The sequence below is a fragment of the Paroedura picta genome, chromosome 4 (assembly GCF_049243985.1).
Source record: "Paroedura picta isolate Pp20150507F chromosome 4, Ppicta_v3.0, whole genome shotgun sequence".
NCBI lineage: Eukaryota > Metazoa > Chordata > Lepidosauria > Squamata > Gekkonidae > Paroedura > Paroedura picta.
Window position 1 is genome coordinate 72,422,702 of NC_135372.1, and position 27,885 is coordinate 72,450,586.

At 42.4% G+C, this 27,885-nt stretch overlaps 1 protein-coding gene across 10 annotated transcripts in view; it reads right to left on the reverse strand.

Annotated features, from left to right (window-relative positions):
• Positions 1-27,885, reverse strand: part of LRRC7 (leucine rich repeat containing 7) — a 287,543-nt gene that overhangs the window by 161,062 nt on the left and 98,596 nt on the right. For 9 of the 10 annotated variants that reach the window (XM_077333350.1, XM_077333354.1, XM_077333346.1 and 6 more), the window contains exons 2-3: positions 24,727-24,929; positions 7,700-7,817 (exon numbers count right to left, since the gene is read on the reverse strand). In XM_077333350.1, the coding sequence (XP_077189465.1) occupies positions 7,700-7,817; positions 24,727-24,915 (307 nt within the window). In that variant the 5' untranslated portion in view covers positions 24,916-24,929. The remainder of the gene's footprint in view (positions 1-7,699; positions 7,818-24,726; positions 24,930-27,885) is intronic. The other variant, XM_077333353.1, reaches the window with a different exon arrangement.

Genomic DNA, 27,885 nt, shown 5'->3' on the forward strand with positions numbered 1-27,885 from the left:
CAGTAACTGCCCCATTGTGGTTATCAGGGATGTTAAGTTTGCTCTTGTATAGTTCTTCTGTATAATTTTGCCACCTTTTTTAAATCTCTTCTGCTTCTGTGAGGTCCCTACCATTTTGGTCCCTTATCATACCCATCTTTGCATGAAACGTTCTCTTCATATCTCCTAGTTTCTTGAAAAGATCTCTGGTCCTCCCCATTCTATTGTTTTATTCTATTTGTTTGCACTGTTCATTTAAGAAGGCATTCTTATCTCTTCTAGCTTTTCTTTGGAATTCTGCATTCAATTGGGTGTATCTTTCTCTTTCTCCCTTGCCTTTCACTTCCCTTCTCTCCTTAGCTATTTGTAAAGCTTCCTCCGACAGCCATTTTCAGTACTTGCATTTCTTTTTCTTTGGGATGGTTTTAGTTGCTACCTCTTGTACAATGTTGTGAACCTCCGTCCATAGTTCTTCAGGCACTCTGTCTATCAGAACTAATTCCTTAAATCTATTTGTCACCTCTACTATATATTCGTCGGGGATATGATTTAGTTCATACCTGACTGGCCTAGTGCTTTTCCCTACTTTCTTCAATTTAAGCCTAAATTTTGCAACAAGAAGCTGATGATCTGAATCACAATCAGCTCCTGGTCTTGTTTTTACTTACTGTATAGAACTTCTCCATCTTTGGCTGCAGAGCACATAGTCAATCTGATTTCTGTGTTGATCGTCTGATGTTGTCCATGTGTAGAGTCGTCTCTTGTGTTTGCTATGACCATTGTATTCTCTTGACAAAATTCTACTAGCCTGTGCCCTGCTTCATTTTGTACTCCAAGGCCAAACTTGCCTTTTATCCCGGTTATCTTTTGGCTTCCTACTTTAGCATTCCAATCCCCCATGACGATAAGCACATCATTTTTTGCCGTTGCTTCTAAAAGGTGTTGTAGGGCTTCATAGAACTGGTCAACTTCATCCTCATCAGCAGCAATGGTTGGGGCATAGACCTGGATTACTGTGATGTTGAATGGTTTGCCTTGGATTCGAACTGAGATCATTCTGTCATTTTGGGGATTGTATCCCAAGACTGCTTTTCCTACTTATTGATTATGAAGGCTACTCTATTTCTTCTGCGAGATTCTTGTCCACAGTAGTATACCTGATGGTCATATGAATTAAATTCACCCATTCCTGTCCATTTTAGTTCACTGATTCCTAAAATGTTGATGTTCAGTCTTGTTATCTCTTGTTTAACCACGTCCATCTTGCCTTGATTCATGGATCTGACATTCCAGGTTCCTATGGAATAAACATCATTACAGCATCGGACTGTCTTTTTGCCACCAGTTACTTCCACAACTGAGTGTCCTTTCGGCTTTGGCCCAGTCGCTTCATTCATTCTGGCGCTACTTGTATTAGCCGTCTGCTCATCCCCAGTAGCATATTGGACACCTTCCGACCTGAGGGGCTCATCTTCCAGCGTCATATCATTTTGCCTTTTGAACTTGTCCATTGGGTTTTCATGGCAAAGATACTGGAGTGGTTTGCCATTTCCTTCTCCAGTGGATCACCTTTTGTCAGAGCTCTCTGCTGTGATCTGTCCATCTTGGGTGGCCCTGCACGGCATAGTTCATAGCTTCACTGAGCTACGCAAGCCCCCTCGCCACAGCAAGGCAGCGATCCTTGAAGGGGGCAGGGAATGTTAGAAATATGATAAACATTTTGAAACTACATCCAAGTTAAATCAAACACCTATCCAAGGAAGCAACATCAGAAGACCTTAGCCTCCATGCCCTGTTTGCTAGACCTAAAGAGTTTTAAGTTAGCTACTATACAAGACAAGTTGTTGGCCTAGATGAGTCACTCATTTGATCCAGCAAGTTTCTTGTGTTTCTGAATCTTCTCTCTAAATCAAACTATTTCATTCTCTGTTCTATTTTGAATTCCATGCCTTATTTGTGTGTTATACAGTGCCGATAAGCATTATCTCAGCCATGGCTTTCAGGCACTTTTTACACAGCTGTAATATTTTGTATTGTGATTGTGACGAAAAATGGCTTGCTAAACAAGTTCTTCTGCAAGCAGCAACCAAACTTTCCAGAAAAAACATTTAATAATTTTTTAAAAATGTCCTGACAGTCTGACTCACAGAGGGTATGTGGGACACATACCTGCTCTGGAGCTACCTGGTCAGAGCCCCCTCCCTCCCTCACAAACACACATAGACATAAACACATGCAGACTCCCTGCCCTTTCCCCTTTACTTGTTTATTTCCCAATCTCTTCCTTGCTTCCTCCTTGCAGCACGCACAAAAACACACATACTCAGAGACTCCTTCTCCTTCCCCCCCTCCTGTTTCCCCCTTTACCTGTAGGTTTCCCAACTTCCCTCCCAAGCAAACACACACACACACACACACACACACCCTTCCCTTTGCCCCTCCCCCATCTTGATTACCTGCTCCTCCACCACTGCCTTGGCCACCACAGTTTACGCAGTGGCTGCCTAGAGCCCTGGGGTCAGCGCAGCTGCTGGCTGGGCTCTTCTGGCGCACTTCGTAAACAGGGCTACGGATGTCACATCTGTCTACATTTCCATTTTACGAGGTGCGCCAGAAGATGTGTCCCACATCAAAAATACAGAGGATCTATTTCAGAAAAGTAATTCAGGAAATATATACAGTGCTTAATTAAATTAAGGGCTGAGCTTTGAAAGTTCTAGATAAACACACACAAGCACACATAACAAAAATATAAATTTAAATTTTTTACTAAAACAAAGAATGTATCCAGTATAGTAATGTGGGATCAAATCTGATAAAAAATGAAAATAGTTCAGGCATGCCCTAAAGGTAGAATTAGTATAACACAATGTTCATCTTAATGATACATCTTGTGCATTATGTAACACTGTATTCTGACACCATTAGATGAGCAGAGTGCCACTGTACTCCCCAAACAGGCAACACTGAAAATTAAAGGGAATCTATTATAAGCCATGTTGTCAGATTTTCACCCTTTGTGGTTTTGCTCTGTTCATGAAACTCCCGAATGCCAGGAAATTGCTCAGCTTTAGCCAACTCACTGCTTGAAGATTATATTAAGATGTTCTCCACAGAGTATAGTATTTTGCCTTCCTCATAGAGAGCAATTCCTTCTACTGATCATCACAAAATTGTGTCACAAGGCCCTTGGATTCCTTTTTTTTTTTTTTGCCATCATCGCAACTATCTTATAGGAGCCTTTCTCAACTTTTTATTGTTGAGAAACCCCTGAACCATTCCTCAGGCTTCGAGAAATCCTGTAAGTGGCACAAGCATGTAGGATATGGTTGGGAAGCATGGCTGTGTACACACCCATCCAGAGCCCCTAACCTTCCCTCTCCTTCCAGGCCCTTCATTGGCCACTGGGGGGGGGGGCAGATCAACATGACCATATATGGTCATATCACCCAGTATATTTTAACAATATATTAAAAATTAATTAACTCCAAACAAGTCAGGAAACCCTTCCAGGGCTGTCAAGAAACCCCATGAAACCATGGTTGAGAAGGAAGTGAATGGTGGGATCTCACAAGGATCAGTATTGAGGCCAGTGATATTTAATTTGTTCATATATGATTTGGAATTGGGGGTGAGCAGTATAATAGACAATTTTGCAGATGATATCAAACCATTCAGAATGATTAAAACCAAGGAAAATAAGGGACAGCTAAGATTGTGAGGATCTCTCCAAATTGGGTGAATTGGCAGCCAAGAAAGACATGAAGTTCAATGTACGTAACTAAAGTGAAACAAACAATACTGGACCTTCTGGGTCCCCACTCTACATGTTTGCTAGGTACGGAGCAAAATGTCCTCAGCAAAAACTGACTACAAACAGCCTGTTCCCACTGACACACATGACTATGTTGTGAACAACCTTTTGATTAATTGACTGCCTGATTGCCATTGGTGAACAGGAAGTTAGCTGAACTAACGGGCATTTGAACTTCCCTACCTCTTTTTACCACTTTTTCTTTTAAATTCTTATTTAATAGCTAAATTTTAAGTCCCTTCCCCTCCCCTGGGTGGGGGGTTTTCTTTGGCTTTTAGGGCAAAAAAATATTTTTTTAAAGAGAGATTAATGGCATATTTATAGTATCTGGACACATGAGAATGAAACCATTGAGTTATGTTTTCAGGCCTCCTACCCACCATCAACCTGAGTTTGGAACAGTCCAACAGCATACATGAAGCTGCTTCATACTGAATCAGATCTTTGGTCCATCAAGATAACAGAGTTACACTTACATGTAACTGTTACTCATTGTGGTCTTCAATGCAGACACACATTGGGATTGCACAGGCCTGCTGTGGGCATATTTTTCCTAGCTTATAGAAAGCTCCAGTAGGTGGTCCATTGTGCTTTCAGGTCTGGTGTATATACTGATTTCTTCCCGCTTCATGCATCACATGTCTTCCAACATTGATTCTGTGCAACGCCATATTGATTAACAAATCCTCAACTTTACAATCATATTTTATGCAGTATGGAGTGGACCGGGCATGCATGACCTGGAGGCTGAGACCTGGATGAAAGAAGGCAAAATAGCTGCCCTCAAGGAACCCTCTCCCCCAGGGTTCTCAGTCCTTCATCAATCATGAACTTCAGGATTGGGGGGAGGGGGTGGCCATACTGATTCAGAAGAATTCTTCCTTCAGCACACATCCTGCACCAACAATCCTGGGAACTGAGTGTGTTGGTCTGGCATGGGATCTGGTCAAGAGCTTGGCCATCTGGCTGGTGTACTGTCTGCCAAATAGACCAGCAGATGCCTTGTTGGGCTGCATGGTCATTATGGTACCCCAGAGTTATTGTTCTGGGGGACTTTAATGTCCATGGGAAAGTTCCAGCCTCTGGATCAGGCCCAGACCTTGTGGTATCCATGATCACACTAGGGTTCTCGCAATTTGTTGCCAGTCCCACCTATGTAGAAGAAGAAGAGTGGTTTTTATACCCCTCTTTTCAATACCCAAAGGAGAGTCAAAGCAGTTTACAATTGTCTTCCTCTCCCCACAACAGACACCCTTTAAAGTAGGTCCCCACCTGGTTTCAAAGAACAGCACTATAAGTACTGTGACAAGTCCAGCTGACTACATGTGGAGAGCAGGGAAACAAACCCAGCTTGCCAGATTAGAAGCCACTGCTCTTAACCAGTACATCTAGCAGGCCACAAAGATTTGATCTTTGGTATGAGGCTAGAGGCTAGAGTAGATCTGATAGCAGCTAACACAGTGCCATGGACATAGAACTATGCTCTGAAGGCCTGATTACGGATTGCCCCACCCATCCCCCAGAGGTGCAGGGAAGATTTACACCCACCCACAGAGATGTATGAATATTGAAGGTTTCCTGAATGCTGTGCAGGTCTCAAAACCTCCCAGCAGCTTGCTAGATGAGATGGTTGACTGCTGGCATACTTGGATGTCAGCCACGATCGACTAGATTGCTCCCCAGTGCCCTCTTCCCTCTTCCTCTAAACCTGGCTCCTTGGTACCTGATGACCTACATGAAAAGAAGTGGGAGCTGAGACAGTTAGAGTGAGGCTGGAGGCAAACTCGAAACTTGCTGACTGCTACATATATCTTGCCTGTCTGCCATTTAGCGTACAGCAAATCATCAGTTGTCTACTGTCAAGCAATATGATGCAGCAATCGTTGCTATAGTTACTTAGAAAATTTCAGGATTTACATTAGACATTCTTACAGTATCGACTCAATAAAATGAAGAAAGAGATTGACAAAGCCAGACTGGTACTCAGGGATAGGGATTTTTAAAAAATCTTGGGGAAAAACCCAGAAGAACCCCAAACTGGGGGGGGGGGGGCGACGACAAAATATAGCCATTAAATAAGAAATTGTAGGAACGAAGCTAAGAAAGCAATGCCATCAATAAACTATTATATTGTAGAACCACATGTACTAAAGATACAAATTCTCTCAAATCCTGAGGTGATTGTGGACCGATACAGCTTGGATGCACTGTTCAAAACCTGAAAATCACTATTCTTCAACAAAGGGAGACTCCCAAAAGAAAGTGCTGAATTTGAATTTTGCCCAAAATATTGATTGAATCCATCATACCCATAATTTTCCCTACTGCAGATGCTGAACTGCTTGATATAAATTAATTATCACCAATTCATAGAATCATAGAGTTGGAAGGAACCTCCTGGGTCATCTAGTCTAACCCCCTGCACTATGCAGAACATTCACAACCCTATCACTCATCCACTGTAACCTGCCATCTCCTTGAAAAGATATAGTTTGCTACAAAAGACACAGGCATTGCACACTTCACACTTCATTTTAACTTAATTAATTTTTATTTTTATTAGCTGAGTATATAGTCTGCTGACTAGAATGTAATTTCATGTATCATGAAGTGGGTCCATGTGTTTTGCTACAATAAACTGGTTAGTTATTAGGGTGCTACAATATTTCATTTTAACAGCATCAGATTAACATAATTATGCCACCACAATCTTAGAAACTGTAATTCTTTGAAGTACTGTGTGTAATTCTTATTATTATTTAATAATAAAAGCCATGACAGGCAAATAGGTATAAAATGATATATGATTAATAGTGCAGATATAACATTGTTTCTGATTTATGCAAGGTTCAGCAATGTAATAGTAGGCCACATGCTTTGTAACCTAAATTTAGCAGTACATCTCAAACAAGACTGTATTACAAGCTAAGGAAAAATAGGAATTTTGAGGTTTCCTGAAACATAGTTTCATAGTTGAATAATTTCACAGTTTAATTGATACACTTGGTTGAAAAGGCTGGACCAAAATTACTCAGTTATCATATTTTGTAAGTTTCACATCATTTTTATATTTTGTCAGAGTACGAAATACTTTAAATTCCCTTTGACATTAACAAATAAAAGATATCTACACTAGTGTTCAAAACGTTATTAAGGAATTATTTACAGAATGATGGAAATATATATATATTTATTTGTTTATTTACAAAATTTATATCCTGTCTTTCTTCCTTTACAAAGATAGCCAAGGCAGCTAACAATTTAAAACATACAACATAAAATGACATTATAAAACCATTAAAATTACTCCCCAGGCTCATTAATGACATTATAATTTCTAAACTCTGTCTTTACTCTATATTTGACAAAGGTTTCTAGCCCTTGTCCTCATAAGGTAGAAAAAGCTTTTTAAGCAACTAATATATACTAAATTTCCTAACAAATGTCCTGCTAAAATTGCTATCCTTTCATTTTTCTGAACCGGTTTAAAGATGGAAAGGAAGATAAGGACTACAGCTGGTTGTTTGTACAATATTAATCTCTGACCCCAAGAATTTGCATAAGCTTATTTGTTCACAATATTGATCCGGTTCTCACAATGCTGATGTTATATCATAATTAGCAGATCTGTGATCACACAGCAGAGAATAAGTGACTCAACTTTGCATGTATTCATTGATTACCTTGCAGTCAAGCAATAACTATTCTTTAAATATACAAACAAGAACTTCTTAACAAGGACAGGCTATTTTGTTTATGTGTATACATTGTGCAATTGAACACGTTTTCAGGAAAAGTACATTTGTTTCCGCATAAGGACAAGATGACTATAGCTTTTAATATGCCCTCTGTTGCACATCAGCATTATTTCAGTACAAATTAAATAAAAGAATACCTTTTTCTTACCGTTTTTGCTGATGTCAAGTTCTTTGAGATTAACTAAACTAGCAATGCTGGTTGGCAGGCTCGAAAGGTCATTGTCTGGAATACTTAGTTTACGGAGCGCTTGACAGTTGAACAATTGCTACAACAAAAGAAAATGGATTATAATCTTTCCTTCAAGCTTCAGTTTAGCATTAAGAGGTAATAAATGACATTGAATGAAGAACACTGACACCCTAATAGTCTGAAGAAAATCCCTGATGGAGAAATATTTGGGTCCCAAGTGAAGGGTTCTAAATCCAATAGTCACACTGAGTCAGTGCAAGGTTTATTATACCATGGCCATCCTAACTACAGAAACTGCTAACGCATTCTTCTTGCTCCTTTTTCATAACATCTCACATTTATACTCCAGTTCATGCCATCTTTACATCACTTCCATTCCCACCAGTTACAGAGCACGCCAACTCAATACATTTAATCATCTACAGAATTTTGCTACTTGCTAGTATAGTTAGTAGTGATCTGCACATGTCTAAAAATATTTTCCCACCTTCTTGGAGATCTTATCTACCAATAAGTAGCTGTGCTCAGCTGGCTGAAATCGCTTCTGAATCTTCCAGCTACTCTGCCAGCTCTTAGGTTACAAGAGCTCAAGCCTAAGCAAGCAGAGCAAGCCACATTATTAAACGGTGTTTGTTGGTCATGATAAAGGACAGGAATTAGCCAAGAACCAGATCTGCATAACCTGTCCCAGGATTGGGTGTTAGTGGGGGAGAGACTTCCAATGATGGTCAGAAAGGATAAGCAGGCTCAGGTCAAGGCTGTGAGAGGTGCTACCTGTGGAAGAGAGGAATAAGATGAAGCATCTTCCTCTGCTTCCAATTCTAAGGCCTAGGGAGGACACAGGGCTCATGGGAAGATGACAGAGTGGTGGCTTGGTGAAACTGAGGAGGAGGAGCACCATACAGAAGAAGAAGACCCTCTTTTTTTGGACCCTGCTTTTTACTATCTGCAGGAGTCTCGAAGTGGCTTACAATTGCATACCCTTCCTACCCCTACAACAGACACTCCATGAGGAAGGTAAAACTAAGAGAGCTCTGAGAGGACTGTGACTGGCCCAGCTGCCTGCATGTGGAGTGGGGAATCAAACCCAGTTCTACAGATTAGAAGCTGCCACTCTTAAACATTACACCAAGCTGGCTCTCAGCTTTCTCCTTATAAAACCACTTCACTGTAAAAAAAATAATAAAATGTTCTTGGTCTTTAAAGTGTAAATCTATTTTTGCTGAAACAGATTAGCACAGCTACTCTTCTGAAATCATTTTAACAGAAGGCTTCCCACTACAGCTACATCAACTTCTCACTCAATAATTTGATTAAAGTTTACTGCAGTTTAAACTGTATGAAAATTAAAGGCTAACAGTTCTGGTAATCACCTTCAAGGCCATACGTGGTCAGGGTCCAGTGTACATGAGACACCCCTCAAAGAGCTTTGCGCTTCAACACCTCCAACTGCCTGGTGATCCCTGGCCCCAAGGAAGCCCGCATTACCTCAACCAGGGCCACAGTCTTTTCTGTCCTGGCCCCCACCTGGTGGAATGAGCCACCAGAGGAGATCAGGGCTCTAATGAAACTAAAACAATTCCACAGGGCCTACAAAAGGGAACTCTTCCACCAGGCATTTGGTTGAGATCAACTGGAACCAACAACACTCACTGGGCCCAGAATCTCCATCCCGGGAATTCATGCATCTGACTTGAACAACCATGGGCTTGTTTGATTATTATCCTGTTAAATTGTTGTTATTATTATCATTATCATTATCACTGCCATTATTTCTATTTACTTTAAAAAAACTGAGCTTGATATATAGTTCCTTTACATTTCATGTGAACCACCCTGAGCATCAGGGGAGGGCGTTATACAAATGTAATAAGTAAATAAATAAACTAACAAACAAATGTGACCAAGTTCTTACTTAACCAGCATTCTTAATCATTGTATATGGACAATATACAAGATATACATTGTATATGGACAATATACAAGATAATACTCATATATCTCAGCTATTTTATAGAAACTAATAATACCAAAAAAGGAGCAGAGCTTCTGTTTTGGAAACCCTCAATGCAACCACAATATGCTTGGGGTTTAATATGGCATGAAATATGCAATGCTGATATTTAAAGAATGCTGGTGAATTAACTACAGCCTACAGCAATTCACTCTCTTGTAATTCACTGGTGTGTTACCTCAGCCCTTTATACGGCTATCTTATAGTTTATTCAGGGCCTTGCCATCTCTTCTAAAAGTCTAAATAAGCACTTTGGAAAATCACAGAGGAACTGAGCAGAAGCTACATCAGTTTGGGCTGCTGAATACAGAAGATTAATGCAAACCCAGTTCCATTAAGAAAATGGTAAGAAGTCACATACAGAAATGTGTAGGCAAAGTCTTATTATATTCCCTAGTCATTTGTATAAATGTAAGGTATAATCATGTTCAACTGCACTGTTCACAAAGACCTGCCTAGATCAACTCATTTTTAATTGGACTTACTCTACTATAGCAGCAACTGTACAGATACAGTTTTTATCTCAACTACATCAATTACCAGACCCTAAAGCTACATAGTTTCTTTAACAGCAAGCCACCTTGTACCCCTTGCTGATTTTATATTGAAACTCCAAACACCTCATAATTCAGCACTCAGCAAAAAAGCAAATGAATTTCAACCTGCCTTCACAAGTGATATATTTAAATATATTAACTAAAATAACTAGTCAGTGATCAGTGTGGGTACTAGAGCTGAACTGTAATTTTAACATATAAAATCTGGAAAGAAATCTAAAGAACTATAACAATGATCACATGGTGTTACCAGTTGAAAACAAGAACCCATTATTCCTTTCTCTTCAATGATATCTAGTAATTTAAACTGTACGATACAACATCTGTCATAAACCTTCAACCATCCTTCCCTACCCATTCCTTTTAATGGGCTATTGACAATCAGTGGCAGAAAATTTTACAACTGTTTGTCCTGAGGAATAAATGGAGAACTGGTATTTTGAACTTTGAGAATCTGGCTCTTTGTAGCCATATTATTTACATTTTATTTCATAGAGAAACAAATCAGAATTTGAATAGTTGTAACCAAAGTGAGGACCACTTCTGTGACCTTTCTTCCCTCCCCTACCAAGCTCAATGCAAGGTTATTTTTCTCCTCAAGACAATGACACCCAACCTTATGCCTAATCTTATACCCACATAATGCATTCAATGTAACAATTTATATTTTAGCTACCTTTAGTTTCATGTTACATACATCTAAATTCACCTTTGTAGATAACTGTAATATTATTTTAACACCAGGAAGCATAATTCTGTCCCCCCTCCCACAATATTCTCTGTAAATATTTGTTTAAATAGAAACAATATTTGATCCCTATATGCAGCCTTCGTTGATCTCAAGGCTGCTTTTGATACCATAACAAGAAACCAATTTTGGGCCAAGCTGGCCAATTCTTCCATTGATAAAAGGCTGCTACATTTGATAGACACCAGATTGCAAGTGAGATTTAGTAACGAGGGTAACCTGACAAAACCAGTGAACACTCAGAAAGGCCTGAGACAGGGTTGTATCCTAGCCCCCTTTTTATTTAACTTCTATGTTGACTCCTTAATCAAACACTTTCAGAACTCTGATATCCATGCCCCTAAGCTAGACAATAAGAAAATACCAATTCTTATATATGCGGATGACGCTGTGAACCTTTCACAGACCAAAATTGGCCTGAAATGCGCTCTGCTTATTTTAAGCCAACAATGCAAAGAAGAACATCTAAATATTAACTATGAGAAAACCAAAATAATGCACTGTAACAACAGGTTCCAGAAACATCGCTGGTATATTGACAGGCACATAATTGATCAGGTTAAGTGTTTTAGATATTTAGGAGTCAACTTCCTATATAACGGTGGCCATTATGCCCATATACATTCGGTAAATAGCCCCGAAGACTAACCTTGAGGGGCCGTTGCTGCAGCAGAAGAGAGAGCGGCCAGAGGACACGCAGGGTGGGAAGAAACTCCCATTCCCAGCACCCCTCGGGCAAAGCTGGTCGCGGCGCGGCGTTGGAGGCGGGGCTGATTGGGCGTCTATTTAAGAGACAGCCCCCTGTGCCTCGGCCTCTTCCCTCTCCCTGCAGCCGCGGAGATCACGTCGCTGGACGGCAGGAGCTCTTGCGCCCGCCTCCTCGCGACGTGTGGGAAAGAGTCGGGTGACTTTCGGGCGGCGGCGAGTGAGCCCTAAGCAGAGGCGTTTTTCCAAAAAAAAAAAAAAAACACAGAGGAGCCGAATTCGGCTGGTTGCGGCTTGACTCTGCGTTCGGCTCTATTCGCACCCCCCCCCCGCTGGGATATTGGTACACCCTTCCCCCCCCCTCCCGTTTTCAACGGCCGTGCCCTTCAATCGAGATGGGGCCAAAACGGGCGCCTCAGGGAGGAAAAAAGGCGGGAAAGAGACAGGCCGCGTCGGCAGCGCCCCGTTCGGGCGCGGAGCAGGCCTCTTATACGGCTGGGCCTCCGGCAGCGCATGGGACGCGCGGAGCGTCGCGGCGCGCTGCGGAGGCCTCGGCCTCGGCAAGCCAAGCGAGGGAGGTGGAAAGGGGGGGCAGTATGCTCTCTTCCCTCCCGAGAACAGGTCAGTTCACACCTGACCGGGAGATGGGCCTTCCCTCGGCAGGAGTAGGGAGGGGGCAAGGAACGCCTTGTGCCCTCCCACTGGCTGCGCAGTCAGTTGCCTCCGAGGGTTTTCCCATGCCACATTTAGGGGGTTTAGGGAGGGGTGATGTTTATTCAGTCAGCACCCCCCAATTCTCTAACCCCATGAGGGGAAGGGGCTTCAATTCACCCTATAGGGTCACGATGGGAGGAACAACTCCCTCTACTGGCCATGGTGCAAATTTTGGTATAGGGGAACAAAGGCAAAATGTTGCCAGTGCCCCCTGGTGGCCAACACCTCATGTTGCGCCCAATGCATTTCAGGCACCTTTAGCCTGTCTTTCTCCTCACCCAGGCAATGGGGTGGGTATGGCGCCACCTCCTCTGGTTTTGGATAGACCTCAAGGACAGTTAGGTTTTTATACAGGTGCCAGTTATCAGCCACCAAGGCAGATGGGTCAGGAATTAGGTGCTCATATGTCCAGTGGGCAGGCGATCGGCAATTTAACCCCCCTTTTTTCCGCACCAGTTGCTGCGTATAATTACCAGCCAGCGAACTCTGGTTTGGGGGCACAGCAGGTGTTGCCGCTGGGAGCTGACGCTCGGCGGTCATCTGACTTTCAGACATGGGGGACATTTTCCAATCAAAGGGGAGGTACATCAGGCGCTCGTCCTTCAGTCGTCCACTGGTCGGGTGGACAGGCGGCAGGACCTGAGTCCAGCTGGCAACCACAGGGTGATTCAGTATCGGCTGCTTTGCCTTATGTGTTGTACGGGGATCGGCATGCCAACACAAATTGGCCTGAGCCACATCGTGGGTCAAATGTGGTCCACAACAACGCTGCTGGAATGGTTTCAGCTGCGGCTGCGCGGCAGCCTTCGGGCAATATGGGGGCTGCAGGAGTGGCTGGCTCTAATTCACGGGTACAGCCGGTTACTCCGGGCCCAGTAGTCATTAGTGGTTCTTCCAGTTCGGTCACTGCCGATACAGTTAATACTGTTCCCTTGGCCAGTCAGGCTGCTACCACCGGTACTGATGTTGGTACTCCAGCATGTACTGTAACTAGTCCAGTAGTTCTTCAGCTGGACCAGGCTTCGGGTAATATACCCGGATCTATAGGTTCCTCCAGTGAGACACGTCAAGGTGGAACGGAACAGCAGGATGCAAGTGGGCATAAGACCGCCAAAAAGCGAGGCAGAAAACGTTCCAGGGCCCGTCACGTAGGCAGCACCTCGGGTGAGTCCACTTCATCAGAAGATGAAACTTCCGTTGGGCAACGAGATGGGTCTTATTGGCTCCAGGGTTCCCTGGTTCCTGGGATTCCTAGTTGGTTAATGAGTCGGAGAGAGTCGGCTGACACATACTATAGAGAAAAAGAAGGAGTAGGGCCCTCACCTAAGCCCCCCCTGGGTTATCCGGCAGGAGAGCACCCACCTGGGGTTCACCTCCCCAGGAAAATTCGTGAACGGGCCCTTGACGGGTATTATGTAGACGTATTCGACATGGTGCCTCCTGAGGGGGATTCTCCAAGAACAGGTCCAAAAAAGGAGAAAAAGGGAGTCAATCAAACGGATAGATCATTCACCAATTGGATGAGGGGGTACACCGAATTTTCTCGCCTGGTTACTGGCGCATATCCAGAAAGGGCATGGCATTTGTCCAGCCACTTAGCCAACGTTTTAGAGGCTAAGTCCCTTTCAGGTGATTCGGCGGCCATAGCCTATGATCTTTTGGCTCGCGAACGGGCGTCTAGTAACATCCAGGCACGATGGGATTTGAAAGACCATGATGCCTGGATAGTTAAGGTGGGCCCTTTTGTACAAAAAACGGATTATGACCGGCGCCGACCAGGTGGTCGGAGAGAGGCGCGTGGCACATGTTGGGAATATAATAGGGGGAGCTGCCAGCGCCGCAGGTGCCGCTTTGACCATTGTTGTGATTCTTGCGGGGGGGCCCATCCTAAGAAGGATTGTGAGAAGTCATCCGGGGGCAAGAACCCCTTTCGTGGGGGCCGATCCTCTGCCAAAAAAGGGGGAGGGTCGGGATCCAAAAACGATGAGTCTGCCAATTAAGATTCCCCCCGAGTTGTTGTCCCTGGCATCCACCCCTATTCGACTCCCGGTGTTACGAGCACTCCTGTTGCAGTACCCTATTAAGGAAGCAGCGGATTACCTTGAAAAAGGATTTTCGGAAAGCTTCAGAATTCCATTCACGGGTCAGAGAGTGGCCACGACCTGCGGGAATCTGAAGTCCGCGGCGCAGCTGCCGGATATAGTGGCCGCAAAAATAGGTAAGGAATGCGCAGCTGGGCGTATGGCGGGACCTTACAGGGGTCCACCAATTCCTAATTTGCGTATATCGCCTTTAGGTGTGGTGCCAAAGAAAGCACCAGGGCAGTACAGGTTAATACAACACCTGTCTTACCCGAAAGGGTCGTCTGTAAACGATGCGATTGACCCGGACCTCTGTTCGGTAAAATACGCATCATTAGACCATGCTATCTCTATCATTAGGGCGTGTGGAAAAGGGGCTTTGCTAGCGAAATGTGATATTCAATCAGCATTTCGCCTGCTTCCGGTACATCCGGAGGATTTTTGTCTTTTGGGTTGCCTTTTGGGGGGTTGCTGGTATGTGGACAAGGCCATGCCTATGGATTGCTCTGTCTCATGCGCTGCCTTCGAAACATTCAGCACCTTCCTGGAATGGGTTCTAAAAGACAGAACGGGGTGCCCCCATATCACGCACTAACTAGATGATTTTTTTATAGTGGGCCCTCCAGATTCACCAGCTTGTGCGGATCGTTTGCTCGCATTTAAAACACTCGCTAGCGAACTGGCTGACGAGAAGACTGAGGGTCCGGTAGTTCGTTTAACTTACCTGGGCATCCTTCTGGATTCTGAGGCTGGGCTATCTCGCCTTCCTCCGGACAAGTTAGAGAAGCTAAGGCAGCTGTTGGGGGATATGCTTCGCAGGGCAAAATGCACTCTTAAGGAGATGCAGGTCTTGTTTGGCCATCTTAATTTTGCCTGCAAAGCGATTTCACCTGGCAGGGCCTTTTGTGCTCGCATGGCTAAGTCTATGTCTGGGGTTTCTTCACCACACCACCACATTCGCTTGACGCGACCTATCAAAGATGACCTTAGGGTGTGGTCGGAGTTTCTACAGGAATTTAACGGCATTGCAATCTGGCAGACCCCTATTACTCCTGAGACCTCTCTCCAGGTACACTCGGATGCAGCAGGCAGTTTGGGGTAATTTATAACAACAGGTGGTGCGCGGAGCATTGGCCAGAAACGTGGATCTGCGACGACATAGTTCGGGACCTTACATTTCTCGAACTGTTCCCCATCCTGGTGGCCGTGGTATTGTGGAGAGAGTTGTTTCAGAATCATAGGGTACTGTTTTGGTGCGACAATCAAGCGGTTGTTCGCATCATTAACAGACAGTTTAGCCGTTCCGCCCGCGTCATGCGACTTGTGCGGTACTTAGTTAAGACCTGCCTCGTGCATAACATAACGTTTGCGGCACAACACGTCCCGGGGGTAAATAACGAGGTGGCGGATGCCTTGTCTCGTTTCCAGGATCATCGGTTTCGGGCATTGGCTCCCTCCGCGAGCAGGACACCGGACCCGTTCCCGGAAGACCTGTGGAAACTTGGCAACGGGCCCTTCGTCTAGCAGCGACTGCTTCTTTAGCCCCGGCTACCCGGCAGGCTTATTCGAAGGCAGTTGAGGGATACGTCAATTTTTCCAACTCTTGGGGCTGTTATCATCCCCTTCCGCCAGTCGAAGAATTCGTGTTGCGATATTTGGTTAACTTGCAGTCGCACAGTGCTGCCCCGAGAACTTTGAGAGTGCATTTATCAGCCCTGTCATTCTTTTGCAAAGCTCAGAATTGGTGGGACCCTGCCACCTCATATTTGGCTCGCAAGGCCATCTCCGGGTGGCAGCGCACGGCTCCGGTACGGAGGGACTGCAGGAGGCCAGTGTCTCTGCAGGTTTTAAACGGAATGTTAACTGAACTACCATCCATTTGTGATTCGGAGTTTGAGACTTTGCTGTTTTCGGCCGTTTTCAGTTACATTCTTTGGAGCTTTCAGATGCAGTGAGGTGGTGGCTGCATCAAAAGCATCTCCCGGGGATAGAGCTCTGACTCTTGAGGACATCCGAGTCGTCGAGCATGGCCTTTACATTTGGTTGCGGCGTTCAAAAACCGATCAGTTGGGAAAAGGGGTTCCTGTGTTCTTACCCGTAATGCCGGGAGGGACCCCTTGTCCTGTGCGATGTACAAGGGAGTACTTGCGCGTGAGGCCAACAGTCGAAGGGCCTTTTTTCATACACGAAAACGGGTCGTGCCTATCTCGTTTTCAGCTTATTGCAGTAATGAGGGCCGCATTACGGAAGCTTGGTCTCCCCGCGGATCAATACGGAATACACTCCTTTCGTATTGGTGCCGCAACCCAAGCGGACGTCTCTGGGGTTCCGAGCAATGGTATAAAGTCAATCGGGCGTTGGCGGTCTGCTACGTATAAGCAGTATGTTAGGAGGGATCTCCTTCTCTGAATTTTATCTTGCAGATTTGGCACCACCTGTCCCGGTCGTATGGGTGATTGGACACAGCATAGTGTTCTGGGCATCTGCGTATGCTGCCTCATCTGGATGGGATGACTGCCTGGGTCTCAGAAATTTCGTGCGGATCGTTTGGAATGGATATCGAGGAATGCGCTGGAGGTCATTGTTGTATACACTATCTAAGATGGTACAGCGCGTAGGATCTCCAGACCTGTTAGTGATACAACTTGGGGAGAATGATATCCCAGAGACCATGGGCCGTATCCTGAAGACAACGATCCTGCAAGACTTGTCTGTCATCCAGTCGCAATTTCCTGATACTGTGTTGTGCTGGTCCTCGCTGCTGGAACGTCGCGTTTGGCGAGCAGCGGTTAACCCCGACCGGGTCGATCTCGCCAGGAGGTGTGTGAACAAGGCCGTAATGCAGTGTGTTTCCAGTTTGGGGGGATTAGTTATTTCCCATCCCGATATATCTTATCGGCAGCATGCCCTCTATAGGAGTGACGGTGTTCATTTATCTGAGTGGGGGATGGACATTTGGCTCCACGGGATTCGGCACGGTATTTTACAGTGGCTGCATGGGTGAGCATTGGCGGAAGCCCATGAAGGCAGTTGCCTCTGGGCTTAGTGGCGGAATGGGAGCATGGGGAAAGGTTAAGTTCGGGGCGGCCAAGCTTGCGCGCTGGCCTCCCCTAGGTTGGGGGTCCCCTTAAGGGACCGGGCGGATGCGAAGCCTGATTGAAGGATCGCATTTCCGGGAGGCAGGATAACCCAACAGAGGCGGACGCCCAGTAGGGTAATTCCATTTTGCCTCCTCCCTTTAACTGGCCTGCATTGCGTCCGGGTTGAAGTAGGCTGTACAGCCAAAATGACCCGTTGAGGAGCAGGCCGTGCTGGGGCTGCCTTGTGGTCGGCTGACCACAAGAAGGCAAAACCTTGTTCCCCATGCTTTCCAAAGCTCACTTTGTTATTAAAGGCTGTGGCCAGATTTATGCCAATCCTCGTGTCAGTGTCCTTATTAGCGACATCGATTCCTGCAAAGCAACAGATTCTGCAAAAAAGTCCTCTAGCCATTCTTAGATTTTTTCATACCAAAGGTGGTAAATTTATTCCAGCAGCTCTGAAGCTATATTCTGCGAAGGTATTAGCGTAAATCCTATAAGCAGCTATGTGCTGCTTGAAAGAGTGCAATCAAAATTTTTGAGAGATCTTTATAAAACACACCAAATATTGTTCTATGCCAAGAATCTGGCCTTCTGAAGGTAGAAACCCATGCCTGGCTGATAACCATCAATTACCGGTTAAAAATTTACATCCATCCAAAGGGAATAAACCAGAAATTTTTAGCAGCCTCCTCGCAATTCCCATGGAATAGTAAAATCATTGAAAAAATCCAAACTCTGGGCCTCGATCTGAACCATCTAATAGGCCTTAAAGCAGCCAAAGCTGTCGTATGGCAACGGCTTTTTGATATAGGAGGAATTCTCAATTCTTCCTAGAATCTATAGCACTCTGAAAGGATGGTCAGGAAATACTCCAGCTCCATATTTCACAAACATCTGAATAGTAAAATACCATTGGGCCTTCTCAAGAGCACATTTTAACTCATTCCCCTCAGCCTCCTTCGAGGGCAGGTTTCTCAATTGTCCACTGGAGCTAAGTGTATGCCCCTGTGATAATGCCCGACCAGAGACAATTTCATATATCTTACTATATTGTCCTTTTTATGAAAGCATCCGAAAATATCTAATCCTACTTTTACTATCCCACTACACTAGACATTCATCTTTATTCATCCCATAATGACACTCTAGTTAAATTTTTGCTAAGGGATAAAGACCCACTTATTTCTAACATGGTAGCAAAATTCCTTTACATCTCTACTAGAATTAGATCGAAAAGAATGTCTGAATGATAGTAATGGATAGGTAATGGATTGGCCATCTTATCACTTGGGTTAATGGACTGTTCTAGAAGATGTATTGATTCCTTGTCCCTGCAGTTAACTTCCAGTTTGGTGTAGTGGTTAGGAGTGCGGACTTCTAATCTGGCATGCCAGGTTCGATTCTGCACTCCCCCACATGCAACCATCTGGGTGACCTTGGGCTCGCCACAGCACTGATAAAGCTGTTCTGACCGGGCAGTGATATTAGGGCTCTCTCAGCCTCACCCACCCCACAGGGTGTCTGTTGTGGGGAGAGGAATGAGAAGGCGACTGTAAGCCGCTTTGAGCCTCCATCGGGTAGGGAAAAGTGGCATATAAGAACCAACTCTTCTTCTTTTTCTTTTTCTTCTTTTTCTTCTTCTTCTTCTTCTTCTTCCTTGAGGTTTCTTCCCCCTTCTTCTTTACATGTCATAACCCTTCCCCTACTACTTACAATAACATATTATTTGTTTCCAACAATACATTGTTTTTAACATTGTTTTATTTATTTAATATTTTTATGTAGCAATACTTTTGCATTTTTTCACGATACAAGCATATTTGATGATTAAAAATAAGAAATAGTCCAAAGTATCCAATAGCAAATTGACCTCCATCACACCCCATTTCATCACTATCAGGCAGAAAAATATGATTTGATATCCACAGCTTCCTCTGTTAACAGACACATACAGCTGGGAAAATGACTCACTCCTCTATATCACATCTCCTTCAATCCCCTGGAGAGTTTAACTAAATTGCTTCTCCAGTTATAAACAATTGCCCAGTGGAGTGAATAAGACACTACGATGAGCATCTAAATATGGCTAAGGGGGTAGGAAGAGGGGAGACTGACCAAGCAATAGAACAAGTTGCTGTGAGAAAGGTACAGCTGGTTAAGCAATTTTAAATTCCATTTGTTTTATGGGCAAAATTTAGCCACATGCCTAATATCAATAGGATTTCAAAGCTCTTCTCTCAAGCTCAATTATGATCCTGCATTTATAACCCTACATATACTTACTAGAGAACAAATGGAATTTCTTAGTAAACCTAACTTCTGATTGCATATATTTAAAACTGTGCATTTGTTATCTCTACATAAAGAGCCAGAAAATATGTATGGTTTTAGCAAGGTTTCAGCCAATTAATCATTTTGTAACCAGTCAGGCCAGTAGCTTTCAATATTTCCATATTTATACTTGCATACCTCTCAGACCTCTACCCATTTTTTTGCTTTCTTTGAAATTTTCAATTCACAAGCAGCAGCAAAATAGAACAAATGAAAATGTGGGGATAAAACTAAACTTGGAGAGCTTATTATAGGCCTATTATGCACGGGGGGGATAGCGCACATTCAGGGTGGAATAGCGGCAACTAAAATCACGATAACGCACAGAGCCAGCTGCAACCGGCCGCAGATTTGGTGCATGCTGCCGAAAAAGCCGCGTTAGTGAAACGCGGAAGAAAGCACAGCTTCCGGGTGACCGGGGCGCAACCAGAAGTGGCACTGGGATCGCCGCATGCATAATCGGTTACTCTGGGTTTTGCCGCCGTTGCGTCCCATCCCGTGCGTAAGTGGTTGGCTTCGTTTCTTCCCCCTCCACGTTTTCCATATGACCCGAAATCGCCGTTTCGGCGGCTGTGCATAATGGGCCATAATGAGCACAAGGATGGCATGCAATCTTATGTTTTTTCCGAAGTATGATCATCACTCTAATATAAGAATATCTCTGTTATTTGTATAACTATTATCTTAATTACTAGCATTTTTAAAGGTCCAACTCAGCTGGCCCCTGATCACATGGTGCTGGTTTCTTGAACAATAACACCATCAAAGAATGAAGCCTGAGATTTAAATGTGATCACCCTTTAAGAACTTTTGAGGCTTGCCCAGCTCATAGTGAAACTTTTAAAAGTGAATGAAGAAAATGAACTGTTTTATATCCTGCTTTTCACTATCCAAAGGTGTCCTAAAATGGCTTTAAAAAAAAAGACACCCTGTGAGGTAAGTGGAACTCTAAGAGAACGGCTCTGTGAGAACATCACTAAGAGAATTGTGATTAGTCCAAGGCCAACCAGCTGGCTGCATGAGGAGTGGGGAGTCAAACCTGGTTCTCTAGAACAGATCAGAGTCCACCACTCTTTAACCACTACACCACAAAATTGATTAGTGCCATATTTCCAAGGAATGTATTTTATACTTCTTTGCCCACATCCAACCCTACAGAGAATGGCAATATTCACAATGCAGTTTACTGTGAAATATAAGCTCTGCCCCCATATCTGGATTTTGGACACCTCTTGACAGAAAAAAGTAATCATAGTAACTATAGGAAAGCTACCTGATTTCACAACAGTAAGAACAGTTTTCAGTTTTATTAATCTACACTGACCGATACCCAGAATAGGGGGGATGATTATATTAGGTCGCCGCCATTTGTGGTAAACTGTTTTAACTGTTTCAATTGTTTTACAGGGATTTTAATTTGTATGGATAGTTTTTGTTTTGTTAACCACTGCGAGCCAGCCATGGGAGCAGTGGTATAAAAACCAAATTATTATTATTATAATTATTATTATTATTAGTAGTAGTATTAATAACAATAATAATAATAACAATAATAATAAAACCACACCTCACTTACACCTGATTTCCTAATCTGAGCATTAAGTAAAAATATTTTACTGTCCACCTACTGAGTTCAATTGACAGTTATTGAATGACAAGTTGCAAAGTTTTATAACTGTATTTTAGCCAGATATTCACACCCAAATATAACTAGTGATAGACTATTTCAGTAGATGACTGTGAGTTTGAATACTTTGGTTCTTATTGCTTCATTCACTTTACAAATAGAAGCTTAGATATAAAAAATAAATGTGGCCTGAAAACTTCTTTCTGCTTATTAAAGACTATCTCTTCTTAAAAGAACAGAAAGTGAAATGTACTCAAAATACTGAAAAGTCATAGGCTTCATTTGTTACTCCTACTTTGGATTTTTATTTTATTTTGTTAGTGGTTTCTTTCAGCTTCCTGTATCCCAGACCCTTTGAATTGGATGCAGATTCATAAATTTAGAAGGTGGATGTTTTAAATTCTCTTTTCTTCTTCACATTGCTGTACACAACAAATTGTGGCAAGTTCTTAAAGAGATGGGAATACCAGAGCATTTTATCTGTCTCTTGAGATATTTATATGCAGGTCAAGAAGCAACAGTGAGAACCGGGCATGGAATCACTGATTGGTTCAAAATTGAGAAAGGAGTTTGGCAAGGCTGTATACTGTCGCCTTGCCTATTTAACTTGTTTGCGGAGCACATCATGAGAAAGGTGGGGTTAGATGAGTCACAAATTGGGATCAAGATTGCAGAGAGAAGTATCAACAACCTCAGGTATGCATATGATACCACTCTAATGGCAGAAAGCGAAGAGGAACTAAAAAGCCTCTTGATGCGGGTGAAGGAGGAGAGTGCAAAAGTTGGCTTGAAACTCAACATCAAGGAAACAAAGATCATGGCATCCGGCCCTCTCAATTCCTGGCAAATAGATGAGGAAGAAATTGAGGTAGTGACAGTTGTTATTTTCCTGGGCTCCAAGATCACTGTAGAAGGGGACTGCAGCAAAGAAATTAAAAGACGCTTGGTCCTGGGGAGGAGAACTATGGCAAATCTAGACAGCATCCTAAAAAGCAGAGACATAACCCTGCCAACAAAAGTGTGTTTAGTCAAGGCTATGGTCTTCCCAGTTGAAATATATGGCTGTGAAAGTTGGACCATAAGGAAGGCCAAGCGTCAAAGAACTGAGGCTTTTGAACTCTGGTGCTGGAGAAGACTCTTGCGAGTCCCTTGGACTGCAAGGCGAACAAACCGGTCAGTCCTAGAGGAGATCAGCCCTGCCTTCTCCTTAGAAGGCCAGATCCTGAAGATGAAACTCAAATACTTTGGCCACCTCATGAGAAGAAAAGACTCCCTGGAGAAGAGCCTAATGCTGGGAGCGATTGAGGCCAAAAGAAGAAGGGGACGACAGAGAATGAGGTGCCTGGATGGAGTCACTGAAGCAGTCGGTGCAAATTTGAATGGACTCCGGGGAATGGTAGAGGACAGGAAGGCCTAGAGGATCATTGCACATGGGGTCGCGATGGGTCGGACACGACTTCGCACCTAACAACAACCAAAAATATGTTTTATTATGTTTTTGTTGTTGTTGTTTCACACTTACTATAGTAGAACAAAGGTTGAGTCCAATAGCTACTTCAAGACTAACAAAGTTTTATTGAGGGTGTAAGCTTCCATGTGAAAATGAAAGCTTACACCTTTAATAAAACCTTGTTGATCTGGAAGGCACGATTAGACTCAAACTTTGTTCAGACCATTGGCTCCCCACTTGAATCTAACTTCCTATAGAGACAGTCCAATTTTTCCTTCCCTAGAAATCTCTTTTGTGACCAAGATGAAATGGTTTTCTGCACAGCCAAAACTTTAAGGTTGTGCTACCTGGCACACAAAAAGAGCCTCTTGTGGCGCAGAGTGGTAAGGCAGCCGTCTGAAAGCTTTGCCCATGAGGCTGGGAGTTCAATCCCAGCAGCCGGCTCAAGGTTGACTCAGCCTTCCATCCTTCTGAGGTCGGTAAAATGAGTACCCAGCTTGCTGGGGGGTAAACAGTCATGACTGGGGAAGGCACTGGCAAACCACCCCGTATTGAGTCTGCCAAGAAAACGCTGGAGGGCGTCACCCCAAGGGTCAGACATGACTCGGTGCTTGCACAGGGGATACCTTTACCTTTACCTTTAACTGGCACACAAAGACTCAGCAGGAAATGGATCTCCTATCACAGAAACAGAGACAGTAATTCCTCAGGATTGACAGATCTAACAGCTACAACAGTTAACAAGATTACTTGTGAATGGTTCTGCCACACATTCTTCTCAGCTAGCCCAGAAATCCACTTCCCTGACCAGATAAAAACCCCAATTTCCCACTGGAAAGGCAAAAGACTAGCTCATCAAATCAAATAATCAATAAAAAGAAGGCCATAGCATTGTCCAGCCTGGTTCTCCACATATTCCTTTAAAACCCCTCAGACTATTTCCTCAGAGAAGCAAGAAAACGATCACCTTTCCCTGCCCAAATGTGTTATTTTTTTCACTCAGTTACACAAATGAATTGCTGTCCAAGGTTCTGAATGACCAAGAGGTGGGCTGTGGCACATTTTCTTTTCAAAAATACTTCCAGAGTGGACTGCAGCAGAAACCCCCTTTCCCTAGTTTTTGGTTTTATAGAAAACAAGAAGACATATGTTTCCTTAATTAGACACGAGGAAAAGAGAATTTAGCAAAGGGCTGCCTACCTGAACTGTAATTTTGTGATCAGTGTCCTATCCAATTTATGAAATGTTTAAAAATATCATTTTAAGCAGTGAGCAAATAAAACATACAGACTTTCCAATTATGTCAGTAGCAAATACCAAATGAAAACATTTCACTACTGCATGGACATACATAGAAACCAATTAAATACTTAATTCTTTGGGGATACATTGAGCAGCATGGTGTAAATGAAGAACTCTGGATGTATGTACTATCAGGGATAGATGCAACTAAAACATCTCTTATTTGTGTTGGATAGTCGTAAAAAAGTATGCTTTCTAAAAGCTAGGGAAATGTGTATTAGTTGGCATATTAAGCAAATGTACTTAATTGTACCTGAAAGGTACAAATGTACCTGAAGTCAACAGATTGCCCAAGCATAATTTTATTTTTACACAAGAATGCTTTAAATGCTCATTTAGTGTATTTGCATATTTTAGAAAGGGCAAGATTTACCTTGGGCAGTTCTTCAATTTGATTGGCATCTAGATAAAGCTCTTCCAACGTCCGCTCAAAGTTAAAAACCTCCTTTGGCACCTGCTGAAGGCTGCAATGGGAGTAATCAAGCACTGAGATGATTTCTTCTTCCCCCCGAAAACATCGGCACGGCACCAGGCGGCCAATAATTTTCCTTTTGGTTGTCATCTCCAAACACTGCACTAAGAAAGAAATGAATGAAGAAAAAGCTGTTTGCCAACACATTTCTCTTTTTGTTCAGAACATACCTATTGTTATGGCTAAGATTTTAGTCAACAGCATTCATATATATCATTCTTCTATCCTTAATGCTATAAATTACCAGTGTAAATTCCATAAGCCTTTCACTTTGCATGATAGCAATATCAAGTTCCTTTATTATGATGATGTTATCCATTCAGTCGAGTCTAATTCTTGGTGATCCTATAGCTCAATTGTCACCACAATTTTCGATCTTGCACCACTTCTTGTACCCTATGCTACACCTCAGATTATTTATATTTTACATGCAATTTCCTTTTATATACCTTGCAGATATATTCATGAAATTAATACTTTGTTTTGAAAATGTATGTAGGATTCCTCACCACCTAGGATTTCTTTAAAGAGGATTCAACTTCCATTCAATGAAAGAGGATTTGGTTTCCTGATCTTAATTTATATTATCAGACATACTTTTAATTTTGACAAGTTTTTGAGAACACTTCTTGCAGTAGGCCTATCCATTTTGGGCTCTTTTGATGGCATCTAGTCTATAAGTGGAACCTATTAGGGTCTATATATGCTAGAGTAGATCCCATTCCTCTGCAACTAGATAACAATGGTGTACAATGGCATGACAATATCAATTTGATTAATTTCCACATGCTAAATTATGGGCTAACCCAGATCTAAAAATTGGGAAGAAAACAGTTTTATAGGAGGCTTTTGAGATTGCACCAATTCATTTTCTGAGTTGAGGTTTAGATATCACAAGTCCACCTTCTGTAGAATGATAAGACTTATAGTTGCATAGCCAAAGGCAAATGCAAAAAATAATTTGAGAAATAAATTAACCCAATATATGTTACAAAATATACTAAAACTATACTTTGGTATAATTCACCATTGAAATGGTGAATATTTGAACTAAGCTGTCCTGAATAACCTGGTCCATTTTGATATTTATGGGTTAAAAACCTTGAACCAATAAAATGGGACCAATGATTAAATACATCTAGGTTGATAATTTTGAACTACATTAAAACAGGGCCAAATTCATTTCAACCTCCAAGGCCTTCCTCAGTGGTCAAATGGGATTGTGTTAAACATTTAAGCACACACATCCAAGGAATGCTTGTTTAATAGTTCTTTCTAACCATGGCTATCATAAATCTTCGTGTGTGAATATGTGTATCAACCTTTCCCTTACAATTCTTTTACCACACAGGATATCTGGAATGCCTTATAATCAACCTGCCTTGGCACTAAAACATGTTTATATGTTATGTTATAGAGTGCATGTATATTCAAAAAATTGATCACTAAGGATGGCCTTGAAGGTTGAAACATGTTTGTTCCTGTTTAATGTAGTTAAACCTAGCTATATTGCATTATTGGTCCTGTTTTATTGGTTCGAAGATCTTAACCTAGAACCATCTAAATGTATCAGGTTACACAGACTTCTTAGTTCAAATATTTGCACTTCAAGGAAGGACTGTACTGATGTTTCTAAAGTATAGTTTTAGTGTACTTTGTAATAAATACAAATATTTTGTTTTAATTCTCACACCCAGCTTTTGGGTACCCAACTTTGTTGCTTCTGTTTTCATTTGCAAGACTTATAGTTGTAACATTTATTGATATCTAAATATGGCCCTGCAGTGTTAAGTGACTCAGAGTCCCCTTTGATCTTGGAAACTAACTGAATCTAGGCAGAAAAATGAAACCTACAGTACTTGTTTATAAATATTTGATGTGAATTAATACATATGATAAGTAGGCTTTCAGATTAATTGAGTGAGACAGATCTCACTGTTTGCCAAAGCAATGAGATATGATCTTCAAATTTATACAGATCTTAAACTGAGATTTATCCAGCAAAAGAAAATAAGTTTAGAATACACTGGACACCACAATGAATCTTTAGCAAAGAATTAAGTAAAGTGTCTAATTGTTGGTGTTGTGACTCACAGGACACGTTCTTAAACATGCACTTTGTGGTATACCCAGTCATTAAGTTTTTTGGGGAAAGACAGTATTACTTATATCAATTTTATATTAGAATATTCACTGTAATTTTTGAGGATGCATATGTGTCGTTAAGCTATTTGCCCATTTCTTGGAGGCTAACGGTCAATAAAATGGACCTTTTGTACCTTTACCACAGCTGAAACACTCATATTACAGATAAAAGCCCTCATTCTGAAAATCAGTAGATTAAAGACCATATAACTATAAATATTGAACACAAGACATATAGAGAGTTCATGGACTTATTCCTATATATTTTGAAACCATTTACAGAAATTTATGCATAGATCTATAATTTTTGTCCATATAAATGTTGTCCATATAATTATAAAAGCTTATTTAGTTGCTGGATGTTAAGGTTTTTTCTACACTAGTTCTTTTTCTCCTGCCTTTTTGATGGGAAGAAAACGTTTCTTTTTAAAGTTCATTTTCTAGCGGAGTTAATTTTATGCCATTTGCTTGCTGAGTTTAATGTAAACACTCCCTGTGCATATAAATAAGTGAAATCCATACCACTTTATAAGAAAAATTTAACAAGCTTTAAGTGGTTGGATTTGGTCATTCTTATTTGTTTCACATTCCAACATAAAATAAAACAGCAACTTTTGCACTGCAAACCAGTGGGGACCTGATCAGGACCTGAATAGAAAGCCAGTGAAATTCCTGCATCATTCAGAATAATTTTTCTTTGACTAGAGGTCATACAGATGCACATTAAAAAGAGGTCAATAGTAACCAGAACATGTTTTAAACTCTTTTTGTTAATGCCCATGTGACTGTACCATGCAAGCAAATATACTCTGATTCTCGATACATCTACCTGCCCCATCAATTTCAATACAACTGCAGCAAAGGAGACTTGAAAACCATTCACTGCACCTCCTCCAACCAAAAAAGGAAACTAGA